Raw genomic sequence first — 16,997 nt, 5'->3', positions numbered from 1 at the left:
TGCTCAGTGTCTTTTTAGAAAGAGTGTGTTTTTGTGTTTGTTGTTCTCAGTTTGTATGATTATACAGTCAAATTTTACATAAGGGTTGGGGGTTAACTAGTGATCGATCCCAGCTGGCAAGCACTTGCTGTGTTTCCTCCGAGCATATTCCTTAGTGGCTTACTTTCCCATTGCTCATTTGGTCATAGAGATGCTAAGTCATAGAGTCATAGAGATGCTAAGTTTCTTGAATCACAGGGCTAGCTTGCAGATTGGTTGTAAGTCTCACGGGCTGGCCATCACCTCTCTCCTGCCCCTGCCCACACTCGGAAGTATCCACAGGAAAGCAGCACCAAAATGCTGTGTGCTGCTATCTAATTTGCATATTTCCTAAGATCTTTGTTTGTGTGTATGGAGTAACCCCCAGCCACCGAGGGGTTTCTTTTTCTCTGAGTAATCAAGAGCTGCTGGAAATAATTGCAAACATACCAGGGTTTATCCAAAATGCCCTTCTCTCTAGTTATTTTCTGAATGTTATGCTCTGTCTATTTTTATGGAGAAAGTAATAATTCATCCTATATAAGAGCCCAGTTCAGCTCAACTCCACTGAGATTTATTGAGTGCCTGTGTGCCAGGGTCTATACTGGGTGTCAGTGAATCAGAGTTTTTAAAAGGGCACATTCTGAGAAGTAAACCCACCAAGAATGAGAGTGTAAGAGGCTCATCATTGTGACCAGGTGCATGAGGCTCATGAAGGAGAGAGCACTTGACCTGAAGCTGTGGCTTGGAAAAGTTACTAAGTACTCTTGTTACCTGCCTGAATCAGGGAAGCTGCTCCAGATGGGGACTGAGAGGGAGAGAGTAGCCCAGCAAAGATAGAGTGTGGTGTTGGTGTTGTTTAAAGACTACTTGGAGCTAAAACTCTAACAAGCAAAGACCAGGTCACACAACTGTCTTTACTCTGTGTGTGTGTGTCTGTTTGTCTGTGTGTTTGTGTGTGTGTGTGTGTTTGCACACATGCACGTGTGCATGTTGGTCCTGGGGCTTGAACTCAAGACCTGTGTGCTGTCCCTGAGCTTCTTTTGCTCAAGGCTAGTGCTCTACCACCTTAAGCCACAGCTCTACTTCTGACCATTTGGTAGTTAATCACAGATAAGAGTCTCACAGACTTTTCTGCCTGAGATGCCATCCTCAGATCTTAGCTTCCTGAATAGCTAAGATGTAGGTGAGAGCCACCGGTACTCAGCACATCATTACTTGTTTATCCAGCAACTGTGTATTGAACATGTGCTTGGGAGTTGAGCACTGGGTTGTGAGAATTAATTGAGATTTATGTCTTCCTCTTACAGAAACTTTAGATTATAGGCTACTAGATTACAGGGGGACAGACGGAGCAGTAGAATAGGCAATATATGGACAGATGGAGCAGTAGAATAGGCAATATATAATAAGAATGGGAGATGAATATAAAAAGGGGACTGTCCAACAGAGGTGAGCAGGAGGGAAGGGGGAGAGGAAGCAATAGTAAGAGGTGAAGAGGATCAAAGTACAATGCATTAATATACATTATAACAAAGTGCACCAAACACTGAAGAAAGGCAAGAGAAGGAAGAGCAGGAGCAGGAATATATTGCACACTGTACATACACAAAGGTTCATCATAATGAGACCTTCTTGTATTATTACTGGATGCTAATTCAAAAAGAAAATAGTTTTTTAAAAAATAAAATGGATGACAAATGCCAACACAGTGGTAGCTCCCATTGTGTAGTAGGATCAGTCTGGAAAACATCCACCTTTTTTGGAGACAGAAGTTATATATCCTGTAACAGACTCCTGCCAGAACACCAGAGTTTTTAGGCCAGACCCTTCCAAGTAACCGATGGGCAGCATCTTGAACAGCTTGGATAATATTCTCTTGTACGGACAATGCATTAACTCAACCAGCCGTACAGTGTACTGGTTAAGATTTTACATTTCCCAAAGCTAATCCCAAAAGCAGTACCGATGGGAGAGTGTTCCATAATCAAGCAGTGTGTCTGAGAAGCCTTGAATTAATACAAATATATATACAAATATATGTGAGATATATATCGTGTGTGTGTGTGTGTGTGTGTGTGTGTGTGTGTGTGTGAAAGAGAGAGAGAGAGAGAGAGAGTGTTCAAGAGGCAGCTACCATGGCTTGCCTGCTCTTTACTAAACCTCAGGCCAGGGGCCTTGAAGTGGGCAGAGTATTTTCAAAGCAAGTGGTCATGGAACAGTTTCATGAGAAACTAGCCTAGAAGCAAAAGTGTGGCCTAAATTTTAACACATAGTTCAGAAATAGGATTGTCTAATTAACAGGAATGAATGTGTGTGTCTTTGAGACTTTCCCAAAGGCTAATACATTCCTGGTGGAAACATAAATTGTGAAAAGTATCCGTTAGACGCACACTCACACATTCACGCATGGTAATAGTGATTTTTTTTTTAATCTGAGCTAATTTGGTAGAGAGTTTATGACTACAGAGAGTCATAATGTTACTGGTTACTTGTAGCTGCTTCCTGAACGTTCCTCTGGGTCCCCTGCCTATCTCTCAGGATCTCATACATTCTTAGCAAGACAAATGAACTACTTCTGTGACCAAATATTAATACAGAATTGCATGTTTTTGTAAGGTTCATTCTCCAACTTTCTTGTTTGTCACTGACTTTTTAAATTACATTCTCCTTAGACATATATGTAGAAGCTCTACATTTTTATGAATCAGGTCTTTTGTAGTTTTTAGGGAGGTTTTGTTTTGTTTCTTCTTTTTTTGCTGTTTTTTAAAAAAAAATTATTGTAAAGGTGAGGTACAGAGGGATTACAGTTACGTAAATGAGGTAATGAGTGCATTACTTTGTGAACAGTGTCACCTCTCCCCTTGTTTGCTTTGCTGTTTTTTAGCTTAAAAGCTATTGTATTAAGCATTTTCTAGATACCGCAAACTAAATCCTCCTTGATTGTTGTGTGTGTGTTTGTATTGCTTTTATTGTACTGTTAGGGATCAGCCCAGAGCCTTGTGCAAGCGAGGCAAGTATTCCCTGTAGATCCTCAGTTATACCCTTTCCTACTTCTTGGGGGAAGGGGAGGAGGGAGAGTTGTTAGGAATTTATACTACTCTCTCTTTACTGAACTCCCCTCCACAAAAGTATATAAATAGCCAAATTTTGTGGCACTGTCCTATGAATAATTTCCCTTCCCAGGTTAATATATATATAGTAGTTGATATGAAAACATAATTTGTCTCCATTCCCTAAGCTAGGAAAAGTTGAGATAAGTGGCACTTCATTACTGATCAGCTCCTTTGATATATATTTCAGCATCACCCTTCAACATATCCAATAAAACACACCTATATTGTGATATGATTATGATAAAACCTACCACGTAGAAATCTATAAACTGATTCAAACTTAGTTGGATAATGTGATTTTTTTTTAATTCCTTCCTTAAAGTTCATGGGGCAGATGGCTCGGTAGAACAAGAGGTAATCAAAATGACAATGAAGAATGGGAAATTCCTTAATAATCAGTGTTAATAATTTCCATAGCCACATTATTATGATTTATTCTTACAAGTTATTTATGGCTGAGGAATCTGAGACTGAGAAGTTTCTTTCCTGAATCTTGGTAGCTGGGATGAACATAGGCTGAACCATTTCAGGGCTGTTTATCACCTGACCTGCTCTATTTGGGTTTCCCCAGTATAGACTGAGGGTTCTTCAAAGGGCTCCCCATTATAGAAGGTATCTGCACATTATCTGAAAGGAAGAGACTGCAGACTCCAATGTCTAATGTCCAAGTCGAGATAGACAAGAAATGTGTTGCTAAAGGTTGGGGACAGTTGGCCATTCTCTTTTTTTGTTTTTTGTTTTTTGTTTTTTTTTTCTGTAAGGCTGACCTTGGGCATGCAGAAAGTGACCACATGCTCTTCTCTGGTGCCCAAACATTAGTATCAAGGCCAAGGGTAACCTTGCTGTGGGCCCGAAGTGAGGCCCTTCTTTTCTGATCATACCCCTTGGCTTGGTTGTGCGCACAAGAAACTCATATTTTCGCAAACCCTTTTTCTCTGCAAGTTCACATGGAAATTTCAGGACGTCTTTGAGATTGCATATTTAGTTAGCGCTGGTTTATTTTGAAGCCCTCTCGGTCTGATTGGGAGCCAGTGTCCTCTGTAAAGACAAGAGGTCTCTTGTTCCCCCAAAAAGGACTCAGGCCCTTCACTTTCCCAACTTTACAGCCCCCCCCCCAGCTGCCTTGGCTGATCCCTTCCAAAGCACCCCCTCCCAACTCCACCCTGGGAGCCACTTTTGTGGCGGATTCCATTTGGTTTCACAGAGCCTGGAGGGGGGGGGGGCGGCTCTTGGCACTGCCCACCAATCTCCCACGTCCAGGACAACGTACAAACCCCTCTTGGAGGGAGCTTCTGCCCACCTCCTCACACAGGCTGCTCCTGTTACCACCATTGTCTGCAGAACACCCGTCTTTTCCCAGCTGACCTGGCCTGCAAGTGGGGAGATATTTCTGTAGAGCCAGGGGACCTTTCTTCTACAGAAAGGAAGGAAATATCTCTGTGGGATTTTATTTTTTCCCCCTCTTCATCCAAAAAACACAAAGAGACTCTGTCTTAAATGCGAATGTCGGCTTTAAATCTTTTAGGTTTGGATTAACTCTGCAAAAGAAAAACAAAATCTGACAGGCTTTCAGATATGAAGCCGAAAAACTTCTTTCCCCTCAATTCACGTTGTGCATTTGTAAAGCCAAAGGCAAGTGGACTGAATGGTGGGTACTAGTTGCCCCCGCCATCATCGTTAGCATCACAATGGTCAGAATTAGCAGCCTTCAGTCTCTCCGTTTGCCTTTTCCCCCAGCCTACATTTAACTCAAGGTGGTGAAGGCCAGAATAAATCTTTCTTCTCTTATCCCCTCCACCAACATTAAAATATTAAAAGGTAAGCCAAGGAAAACAGGCATTTTCTGCTACAAAACTTAAAATCGTATCATACCTTTTCCCCCCTGGAAGGGAAATGAAATGTGGCTATATCACAGCTATACCTTACTAGAAAGCGCCCTTCACTCTAAACAAAACCCACTGGGCTTAACAGATATTTCTTGGTTCATAGTTACTGTTGGTTTTCACTCTTGAGGACATCAGCAAGCATGACCAAGATCATGTTTGCCTTATTAATTAAAGTGACTTTTATGTGAGTTTTTCATCATGTTGGTGTCACAGATGTGAGGGCTATTTCTTGGAATCTCCTGTGTTAAATTTTATTTTTTGAAATTTTTTATACTAGCAATTTTTTTATTTTAAATATGTTCAGGGCTATTAAGTTCTATCTCACAAAATGCCTTTGCAGACCAGTAAGCCCATGTTCAAGTGGGAAAAATTTTAAATAGTTCCTGTCCTCATTGGTGAATCAAAATGAATAGGTAATCGAAAACATAATTTAAACCTAGTTATTTTCTGTTTAATGAGGATTAGGTTCTTAGGACTGTGCATAATTATGAAGCTGTCTAGAAGAATGCTGTATCATTTGTAATTCCTGAGTTCATCCTTCAATTCTCATTTTAAAAATTCTGTGTGATCTATTATAAAATATATGTACATGTATTGTCTACTTTTTAATGAAATTATAACAGTGCATTTATGGAATTAAGCCCTGAAGATTTGTTCTTTATAGACACATAGACTCAAGAAAAATCTATTTTGTTTCATTTCAAATTCTGTATGATCTAATCTATTACAAATATTTTATATAATTATAGACAGCTAATACAACTTTTAAAATCACATTTGTGATTTCATAACCCTAAAGGTTCTGATATAGCAATTTGAGACTTAATTATAAGAATTATGAGGAATTATAAGAATTATGAAAGTTGTCATAAATACATTTATTTTTGTTTGTATATAAAATTCTTGATTTGACATTTTATAATTATTGAACCAAAATTAAGGTTGTTCCTACCCAATTGCAAAAAATAATCAAATTGTTTTCATTCATTGAGTTTGATTATATCATCATCAGGATTTATCTAGATGATTTCTTAATTTCCTGCAGTATTACAAAAATAAAAACTAATTTATATATGCCAGAATTAGTAAGCTCACTTTCTAACTGGGATTTATTTTATATTCCATGTAACTATAATTTAAACCAGAGTATATTTTGTTTCCTCAAAAAGATTGATGGTGATATTCTAAGTTATATAAGAAGATCAAGGTTTCCTACTTCATATGTTGAACATGACAATAAAATTCCATACATGAAAAGATTTGGTACATGATACAAATTTTGTCATATTAGCTACTTGAGGACAAAAAGAATAATAAATATCTTTTAACACATTTGACTTTTAATTTCAAATTTTATACAAGTTTGAATTTAGGGTTATTGTGTATCTTCCTTCTTAGAATGCTAGCCTTTAAAATTATTTTACTGGAGTCCTGTTAAAAACTAAACACGAAGAATAATGTTTCTCAGTTTTTAACCTGTCATTCCTGGTGGTTTGCACAGGCAGCCATGTTGTTCAGCTCTGGAGTCTTCTGGATGGGCTTGTTCTTCATCCCTGTGGCGTCCTTGCTCCTGGATGTAGCCTACAAAGTGTAAGTGTGTAATCCTTGGTTATGGACACAAAAATGGAAAGGTTTTTTAACTTTCAGGTTTGCCTAGTAACACACATCAGGCATGCAAAGCTTGCAAAATAGGAACCAGAAGTATTTATCAATTGTAAATAACTGAAAAGGGCATGCTTCTGAATCTAGAAGAGTAAATTTGAAAGATTAAGAAAATGAGCATGTTTTAAAAACCAGTCTGTAACTCTGTACAAGGTGAAAGAAAAAAAAAACTTCTGTTTCCAAATGTATTTTTAATAACTCTGAAAAGAAATTGTTTGCTTTTCCTGATTGTAAGCACACATAAAATACAGAAATGAAGGAACAAAAAGTCACAGATTTTGCTCAAGAGCTGTAAATTTCAAAATGCTATCTCTTTCCACAGAGAAGTCATCATTGAAGTTAATTGCATGATTCTTGGAATAACTACGAGATTAAATGCTATCATTCTAATTGCTTAAGAGTATTTTTCATATAATTAGAATAATGCATAAAACCATTATACTTTTTTTCGATTCCATTTGAAAATTACGTTGGACTCTTGTACTTATCAATAATAGGTACTTGTCAATAAAGCAGACATCTATAATTTTTTTAAAACGAAAAGATGTTTTGTAAAGTCTTCATAGGAATATTTCCATGCAAACTCTTTCTTTCTCTCCCACCCCCCCAGCATCAAGAGGACTGCTTTTAAAACATTAGTAGATGAAGTTCAGGAGCTTGAGGCAAAATCTGAAGACCCTGGAGCAGTCGTACTTGGGAAAAGGTAAGTGAGCCATGGAGTGTATTCTTTTACATTTACCTTTTCCTAGTGGGTGTAAGCAAGCAAGAAAAACTTGTATTTATGGTGGTGTTGCTCACAGATACAGGCATCAGAAAGTTGCATATTTCATTCAAATCTGTCTACTTGCTAAGCTTGGTGTGGCCTTACCCAAGGGCCTTAGTTTTCTCATCAATAAAATGGGAATCATCAAGTCAGCCTAAAATAGTGGTGAGACATGGGTAAAATACTACAGAAAACCTGAACCAAGAGTTCAATGATCACTAAATAAATGATAGTTACAAATATTGTGTCATTGAAATGCAAAGGAAAGAAAGCTTTTAATTTGACACTGTGTTAATAGATATGCAAGACAATTCATAGTTTGGCATCGGACAAACTGCCCTGTAATTGTACTCATGGCTCATTATGGTATAGAACCTGACTTGGATATAGAAGATATGCCTTCCACGTTCTCTTTCTCACCACTGTCCTCCCCTTAAAAGAGGAACGTTAGAAGTCCAATTGCATTAACTCAATTCAGAAAGAAATACTGAAAATGAAAATTAGTTTAAAGCAATCTATAATAAAATACAGTTATACAGATACTCCTAGAAATGTGTCTTTTTGTTTTCTTCTTATCCTTCTGAGCTGAGCTAAGGTGTTGTCTAAGCCATAAGAAATATTTTGTTCTGGTGTATGAAATCTTCATCATGATACAGTGTGACCCAGTGGAAGAGAGGTAACACTGAGACCTTGACCTCTACCTCTCACTCCCCAACTTAGGCCAAAGAAACCTGGCTATTGGTGAGCACTCAGTACCTGCCAGGTACTTTTACCTGCAGTTTGCTTAGGCTGTCTCATTACCAATAAGTGAAATTGAGGAGCATCATCTCTATTATTTTTTTTCAGATTAGGAAACTGTGTTTGGAGAGGCTTAAGTTCCTAAAGCCAATCAGTGAGGGAGCCCAGCCTTCAGTCCCTGCTAACTTTGTACCTAAACACTTGAATCTTGCTCTAAAGCATGAATCTTGCCTCTGCTGACTTTTCAAGCATCAAGTGCCGCCCCCCCAGAACCTTGCTATTACATCACCTGAGGGACACATTAGTGTATAAGTCTGACTTCCAGGGCCCATGTACTCTCCTCCTTCCCCCTACCTTCCCCTTCATCTGAAAAGCTGCATCACAGGATCCACCTTGCAGAAGCACCTGTTCTGTGTGGCCTGGCACCAGCAGTTCTTCTGTTACTGTTTGCCCCGCCCCCACTGTGAAAAAGGGTTGAGAGTTCTAGCTTACAAAACTATGAGCAAAGCCATGTAGTCGGAACTATTTGGGAAAAGCTACTGATACTACTATTCCTACCCTTCCAGGTAAATTTCTCAGCTTCATTAGTATGCTACTAAAACTTACTTTGAGTCCCTTGCCATGATGTTCAGTCTGCTTGGTGTGTATAGAGTGTAGCAATGACTTACAATTCAGTCAGGCTGGGGACTGACATGCTGGCCACCAGATTCAAAAGATTCAGTGAGAAGATGATATGCCCTCCCCCTTCCCTAAATAAATCTATGAGTCTAAAGAGGAAAGAAAAAGATTCTACCATAACTGCCCACCAACTTCTCCCAAGAAAGTAAATTAGTTATGTTTCCTTCCTGCTGCCCAGCTCTTTTGCTTAAAATCGCTACGCAGGAATGAGCTAGTTGAATATCACACACAGGAACCCAGGGGCTAGCACAGACCTCATGGTGTGGCTGCTCCCCATTGGTGACCAGAAAGTTGCAAATCAGCTTAAACATGGCATCTTCCTGCAGGGGGGCAGCTGGAAGAACTGAGGGGAAGGATTTGGCAAATGAGAAAGATAATGAAAGCAATGACGTTTAAGTCGTCATATTAAACTAATCCCATTCTAAGGCTCTTAAGGAATTATCAGGTTGATTTTACTGTCTGAATTATTTTTTAGGATTCTCCGGGAGTAAGAGAAAAAAGTTAACATGTGTTATCTACATTTTCAGGAGGGAGAGATATTGAGATTTCTGTATAGTCTAGTTCTCTCTCATATCTTTGAGTGCTAAAACACCATGCCTTTCATTCTTAGCATATGCTATCCCCTTGTCTGCAGGCTAACATCCATCTTACAGTCTCCTTCCTAGCTTTTAAAACCCAGTTCAGATGTAGTTTTGTCAACTTTTCACACATAAAGTTAATTATTTTCCAGCATGCCATCTGTCCTTTTTAAAACATGTGCTATTGAATTTATTGGATGCTGTATAATGCAACATTTACTTACCCTGTGTGCATTTCTTTCCCCTTTTGGGTTGAGCTCCTTGAAAGAAATGGCTTAGAGTCCCCATCAAATGCATAGCTCAGCTCCAGGAACTTAGCACCACTGGGTAAACATTTGTTGAGTGGATGAATGAGTGATCAAGGGAATAAACAGGAATAATTGGAGGGGTGAAAGGATGATTGAGTGGTGAGTAGAAAATCAATGATTGGCATCTGGGGAGTAAAATCAAAATCTGATACACAAAAATGGAATTATGCTTACCAAAGTAGGCCATACATAAAGCAGAAATTGCCTACAGTGTTGTAGAACAATGTTATCCTCAAGGAATCTGTAAGTTGCACATCATCATCCCTAAACACTAGTGTGAACTTGAATTATGTATACAATACAGATGTGTGAAAGAAACAGTAAGTCGAAGTTTATATAAAAGTAACCAATTGCAGTGATTTCTCCTCTTTTCCATTTTTAAAAATCGAAACATTTCTGTTACAGTAACTGGTCATTTTTAGTAGAATTAGTACATCTCATACCATAACACCCAAATTGAATATATCCCATTAAATTTTAGGGGAGAAAGTATATTTTATCAACCTAAGTAGAGAGCCTTTGAGCCATGATGAAGTTAAAATATTGGAAGACTAGCCCAAGCCTTACTCCTGGTGGGCTGTGTGAACTTGGCTTCTTGTTTACAGTGGAAACAAATTACTCTCAGTTATGAAGCTTTGTACTTCTGTGTAACCATTATGTGGACAGACTCCAGCACCAGTCGCCAGAAAAATTCACAAGGCCTAAAGCCCTCCCCCCTCGCCCCCAATTCTGCATTCCAGCTTTTGTGTTCTACGTGTTTGGGGCCAACATTTACTGGGAAAACCTTAATCGTTGTCGTAGAGAAATACACACATATACACATACAACTTTAATAGTATTTATTCTCTCTAATACAAAAATCTATACATTTTCTAGGAGACATAAGAATTTTTTTTAATATGGGCATCCCAGAGCCCACATAGGTATTACAGCTGTCATTTGCATATAAAATTTTACCATTTATAAAACAAACACAGAGCAGGAATTCAAAACCAAAAGTTTCTAATTAGAGATGCTGGACCCACTGGGTGCATTAAGACAGGACCACTGTTCAGGAGTTATCATTGGAGTGTGTGTGATAATAGAGTATCTTACAGACACACAGGCAAATATGACACTGAGACTCATAATTTTTTTTTTCTCGCTATCAACATTAGTGAGAAGGGAGCTCTTCAGGTCCATCCTCACTGTCTTTTCTATAACTATTGATGGACAGATAGTCTCAGCCTAGAAGGAGAGGGGAATATGGGAATATGGAGTTAGATAATTGTACATGGTGAGTGTTGATAGTGTTGTATAGTCTCTCTCTCTCTCTTTCTCTCTCTCTCTCTCTCTCTCTCTCTTCTCTCTTCTCTCTTCTCTCTTTTTCTCAGTATTCTTTATAGTCATGGAAAGCAACTTGAACATTGCCTCTGAGCTAACAGAAATTATATTTCTTTACTTTCTCTCTGGATTTTTCTATCCAGTCTACTTGGATAAATGTTGAACACAGTGCTAGATCAAGAGTTTTCCTTAGTCTATCATCATTTTGATGATAATCCTTCCCATCATTTGGAAGGAAAAGGCCCAAAATGGTGAAATGTCATCCCTTACAGTGCGAAGGTTAGCTTGATGTCATTGTTCATTCTCCTGTCACCCTTGCTACAGAACAAAGGAGAGCTCCCCCATGCTGTGCAGTGAACCATCCAGAAATGAATTCTGACTTACTTTCAAGAGATCCATTTTAATGAGTCATCCAAAGTAGCTTGCCAGCCCAATATATAAACAAATTCAAGCTTACTGCTTTCAAAGATCACTTGAATTACCTTAAGACTATACGCACAGCACATTCTGTGACTATACATGGGTTTGTATTAACTTTGTCTTCATGTTTCTAAATGAAATATTATATTTCAAGATTATATCTTTCCACTCACCTCTTATAGAATACCTAAGTTGCAACATTTCCATGGGCTGGGACATAAAAGAGCAATACTTAAGTGGTAGTTTCTGTGTAATTGCATTAAACAAACTCGCAATGTGCATTACGTGGTATGTAAATGAAAGACTATATGAGAACGAGCAAAACTACTGGCAAACAATTGTGAATAGATGTGGTTGGAATGAGAAGGTATCTTAGCCTTTTCCCTTTTTTTCCCTCATACTGTCAAAGCTGCCCAATAAATACTGAATATTTAACACATGTACTAAGATAAATGTTATCAGTATATTCCATATACTGATGGTCACAGCACTCCCCATAAACATGGATGACAAAGAATTGTATAAACTTTTAAATGGTAGATCATTTCCTCAAGGTATGACATGGATAGAAAGTACAAAACAGCTCACTGTTACTTCTTTATTCTGAAAGAGAATGTTCCTCACAAGAACTTGCTTCTAAAGCAAGAAGCTCAAAGCCACTAAGAAAAAACAAAATGACAAAAACAACAACAACAACAACAAACCTAGTCTTTTTTGGCTTAGTAAAGAGGTGAAATGAGAACGTTGGAAAAGCTAAGCTCATGGCAGCACTGAGCTACAGCTGAAAAGCAAGGCATCAGAAATGATCCTCACAAAGTACCTTTTGTGGTGATCTGTGCTAGTTGCTTTTTATAATAGATTCCCGGGGATCCGGGGCACTGAGTGGGAGTGCCCAGCATTTGTTGAGTACTTCCTAATTGTCAATCACTGCGCTGTCAAGTTGCTAAACCCTCGCAGTCAGCCTGAGAGTTCCGTATTGTCTCCCTCCTACAGTGGCCAACTAATAAGTAGCAAACTCATAATTGAACCAAAGACTCCAAAGCCCATATCTTTCTTGAGGAATGTACTGTTTTCCCCAGAAAGAGACCTTCTAACTGCTGTGGGGGGAAAAAATACATCCTTTTATGCATTTCAGTTGCCATAATATGAAAGATATACTTCTCCTCTGCCTTCTCACATTTGAGTGTTAGAATAATAGAGTATTTATTTAGGAAGGCTAACCTGAAACCTGGAAAATGTATTTGGGAAGAGGACGCTGGCATAATGATGCATTGCCATTCTCCAGCCTTTACTCAGACTTTAAACACCAGACACTTCCAGGCACCCTGTTCTTGGCTCTGCTAAGAAAATCAGACCACCTGCTGATGAAATTGTCTGACTTCCTCAAAGCGGTTCCACATTTTAGTGTTCCTTGGGGTCCCCCCGTCTGTCATGTTAGATCATTTAAATAGGAGGGTGAGAAAAGTGACTTGGTTAAAATGGCCCTTTTTCATCTTTATATCTGTTTAAGTCAATGTCCAAAACAAGTTTCACATCTAATTCCACAACCGCAGGAGTTTAGATTAATTAGATTCTTGTTTCAGTGCAGCTAATTCCCAGTGACAATAAAATACATCTAATAAGTACTAGTTACCATTCCTAGACTTAGAAGAAATATATGTGGAAGATTACTGCAAATGTCAGCATTTCTAAATATTTTTCCTTTGGTTTTTGCCTAAATGTGTGACTCATTTACATGATGGCTTCCTTTTTGGGAGATCTTTTTGTATATAATAAATATTCCATTTCAGAAATAATCTTTGCAGAAATGTTGGCAAGATACAGAGTGAACATCACTTTCAGCAACTTAACTAAAGCTTTTGTAGTTGAAAAATAAAATTGACTGAGTCCGTTTCGGTTATTAAAAGAAAATTATATAAACATTTGCTACAAAGCATGTGGATGGCTTGTTTTGTTCCTTATCCTTATTACATTCTTTGGAATCAAAGCAAAGTTTAATAAGCCAGCCAGACAAAAAATGATATGATTGGGAAGATTGAAGAAGTTTATAAGTGTGTTTCAGAATTGCTCAAATTTGCCTATTCAACCAATCTTTGATTCCCACTGTAAGAAGAAGGGACACCGTTCTGTCTGCCAAGGATGGCAACGTGAAGATCTCTCCCCATGTATTTTTTAGAACTTGCATATTTCATTATGTGGATTTGTCGCTATGAAGATCATCCTAAAAACATATGTGGAAAAAATCAATATTCTTCCTGGTTACTTTACCTATTGTGATTATTTTCAGAAAAGACTTTATTTGAAAATGAAATGAAGGCACACTTTAAACCACCTTACAGCAGCAATGCAGTGCCCTCAGAAGTTTATTTTTTAATGTGTTCTTTCTAGAACTTTGAGGATTTCTTTCATGTAACTAATAAGTAGGTTGTACCAAAATATGTGTCAAGTGTGTAAAAGATGTAATAATAGCTATAGTATTTTTAACTGTAAAATGGCAAGATAATTTTACACACACACGCACACATACATGTACACACACTCACACGCGTGCACGCACACACACACACAGTTAACCTAGGTCATAGGAGCTAATAATACTATCTGGTAATTTTTCATTATTAAGTAGTGAATAATTAATTGTTTTGTATAGGTTCTATTTCTGTTTAACTACATAGATATCATGGGATGGGGAAAGGATTGAGGAAATCTTATCCTGGATTATTATTTGGGACAGAACTCTTCCTTAGCCATGGGGAAAATGGCCTAAAAATGTGTGACTAAAGTCTTGAGATCCCTTTTGCCATCTGAGAAAGTGGAGTGCAAAGAGTCCTGAGGCTGCAGAATGCTCAGGCAGGCTTTTGTTTAAGTATCATTCTCCTTGGCGCTCCTGAGGGCACTTAAGCGGGCGGCACTGAGTTGATCATTCGTTTCACGCTGTTGCACCTATTCCACAGCCTCACGGAGAGGGCACAGCTGCTCAAGAATGTCTTTAAGAAGAACCATGTGAACTTGTACCGATCGGAATCCTTGCAACAAAACCTGCTCCGTGAGTACTTGAGCTTATTTTAAACAATTTCTCAGCCACTACTGGATCGTGGCATTTATCACAGCAGTACTTTGACTTGAAGGCTAGTTAGCTATTTTAAAATGAACTCCAAACACAAGTAGTAAATATCTGCATTGTATTATTTAGCCGACAAATGCATGGTTAGAAAATCCATGACCCACAACCATCTCACTTTTTTTCGAGCATTTCAAAATCTTGCTGTTTTTCCTTTAGAGAAAGACAATAATATTTCCACATTCCTTGCTTCCTTAAATCTTAAAAAGAACCAGCAAGATAAATCTTCGCTCTTAAAGCTGCCTCTGCCTTGTTATCTTTTCTACTCGGATAACTTTGCAAGAACCTTTTCAACTTTCATACAACACAGGAAATATACAGTTTTCCCTTCAAAAATATTTATGAATATTTAGAGTTGTAAGAAATTATTAGATATCTTGACTTCTTAACATTTCAAGGATCTAAAAGAGAATATAATATATAAAGCCCTGTAGCAAATCTGTTTGTGTTAGTAATATATCTTTTGTTTCATGTTGTTCCTACATGTAATTTATTTCTATTTATATATGTATGTGTATATTCGTGTTTAATGCTTTGGCTAATTATACTTCAAGAGGCCTTTTCTAAGGATCCCCTTAGGGGTCATTCTTTATTTCTCTCTCCCCTCCAATCACATAGGAAATCAGTGAGTGTATTTTTTGATGCCAGAAACTAAGGAGAATGTCACCAGAAGAAGCTGGCCAGTTTTTTACCATGAGCAGCTATCTGTGTCCTCTTCCTCGATGATTTTTTAATTGACAAATGCTTGTATATATTTATGGAACACAATATGTTTGGATTGGATTAATTAACCAATCCATCTACTCACCCATCCACCATTTTTTTCCATCTCTCTCATCCACCTGACCAATAAAAACCTATAGGCATGCACTTGACTAGATACCCTGACATCTTCCAGCAGTAAGTAAACAAAAGTTAGGACAGTAGGCTTGAGATACAGAGCAGAGGATTAAACAGGCTTTGAGACCTCTGCTTAGCTCTGTTGGGAAGCAGACCTCATAGAATGCAAACTGGCATGTCTTCCCACTCTCCATTTTGCTGCTGAAATGTTTACAAAAAATCAGTGTCTCGTGCTTTTGAAGGTGACAAGGATGCATCAGTTCCCCAAGTTAGACAATGAATACAAATAACAGTGATTTCTAGCCAATTCCTGATGATAATTTGTGTTTCGTCCTTAACTTACAGACGGATATGCTTTCTCCCAAGATGAAAATGGAATTGTTTCACAGTCTGAGGTAATTAGAGCCTATGATACCACGAAACAGAGGCCTGATGAGTGGTGATGGGTCAAGGGCTGAGAAGCAGGCCCTACTGCATCTCTAAGGAGAGCTCCCACAAGCTGAGGTCATCACCACAATCTGCTGACCAGTTCTACTCTGGTCCCCGGAGAGCAAAGGTGGATCTGAGCTCATCTCATGGATGGACCTTCAGATTCATGTACATCATAGACATAAGCACTGTGCAACTACTGTAACACCATCTCTCACAGATTTTTTTAAGTGTTTGCTAAGGTGTGTGAACAGAAATTGAAAATGACCTTGGTACTTTGCCCAGTATTCTCTCCGGCTGAGGACAGGTCAGTGCTCTCAAGCCATGGCTCTGGATCTGTAACTTAATTTCTTGGTGATACCACAAGGCAACCATCCTTAAAAGAAAAATTCTAAAATGGTATTAAGTTAAAGGGACTCTTGATATCCAGACTTCGCTTTCAGGTCATGCTGAAACAAACCAGCTTTCTTAAGGAACTGACTCACTTTACTGAACATTTCTAAACAAGGCATTAATACATGTTTGTGTCAAAAATTGTCTTGCTATATGTTTGCCAAAGAAGTTCAGTAAGTGGATTTCTCATCAGTAGTCATTTGCCCAGAAATTTAAGAGAAAGTTGACTCCAGTGCTGCTATGAGATCTGCATGCTTGACTTTTCAAATGTGAGAGTGATTTGCAAAAAATGAATTCTTTCCAGGCATTTGCTACTAAAATTTGTGATGTGGCACCTTTCAAGCCTTACGAGTGCTTCTTTATTATTTGTCTTGTTTATTTGTTCTTGTTAGAGGACACAGGTGTCAATGTGAGTTAGTGCTATAACACTGATTTTTTTTTTGAACTTGTATTTGTGTCTCGGTCATTTCTGATAAACTTGGATCATCTTTCAGATTTTTCTAAAAAATTCAGCTTCGGCGATAAATTAAGTGATGTCATTTTGTCTACAAGTTTTCCCTCTTAAGAAAATTATGCTTCCATGTTTATGTGAGATTTCCAAAGTTTCAGTATGTGGAATAACACATCAGATAAATGCATGGGCTTTTGTAATGTACATAGGCTCAGCTATTGTAAGGTGTTTGGGTTCTCGACTGATATGTTGTGCACTCGGTGTATGGTGACT

At 38.2% G+C, this 16,997-nt stretch overlaps 1 protein-coding gene across 5 annotated transcripts in view; it reads left to right on the top strand.

Moving 5' to 3' along the window:
- The window catches only part of Atp8a1 (ATPase phospholipid transporting 8A1), a 215,073-nt gene extending 198,458 nt beyond the window's left edge, over positions 1–16,615 (top strand). For all 5 annotated transcript variants that reach the window (XM_042678094.1, XM_042678098.1, XM_042678097.1 and 2 more), the window contains 4 exons: positions 6,522–6,610; positions 7,293–7,385; positions 14,445–14,536; positions 15,797–16,615. In XM_042678094.1, the coding sequence (XP_042534028.1) occupies positions 6,522–6,610; positions 7,293–7,385; positions 14,445–14,536; positions 15,797–15,894 (372 nt within the window). In that variant the 3' untranslated portion in view covers positions 15,895–16,615. The remainder of the gene's footprint in view (positions 1–6,521; positions 6,611–7,292; positions 7,386–14,444; positions 14,537–15,796) is intronic.
- The last annotated feature ends 382 nt before the right edge of the window (positions 16,616–16,997 follow it).

Source organism: Dipodomys spectabilis, unplaced genomic scaffold, assembly GCF_019054845.1.
Source record: "Dipodomys spectabilis isolate Male_0828 unplaced genomic scaffold, ASM1905484v1 ptg000043l, whole genome shotgun sequence".
Taxonomy (NCBI): Eukaryota; Metazoa; Chordata; class Mammalia; order Rodentia; family Heteromyidae; genus Dipodomys; species Dipodomys spectabilis.
Note: the sequence above shows the minus strand (reverse complement) of the source record. Positions and strands in the feature narration are given on the sequence as shown.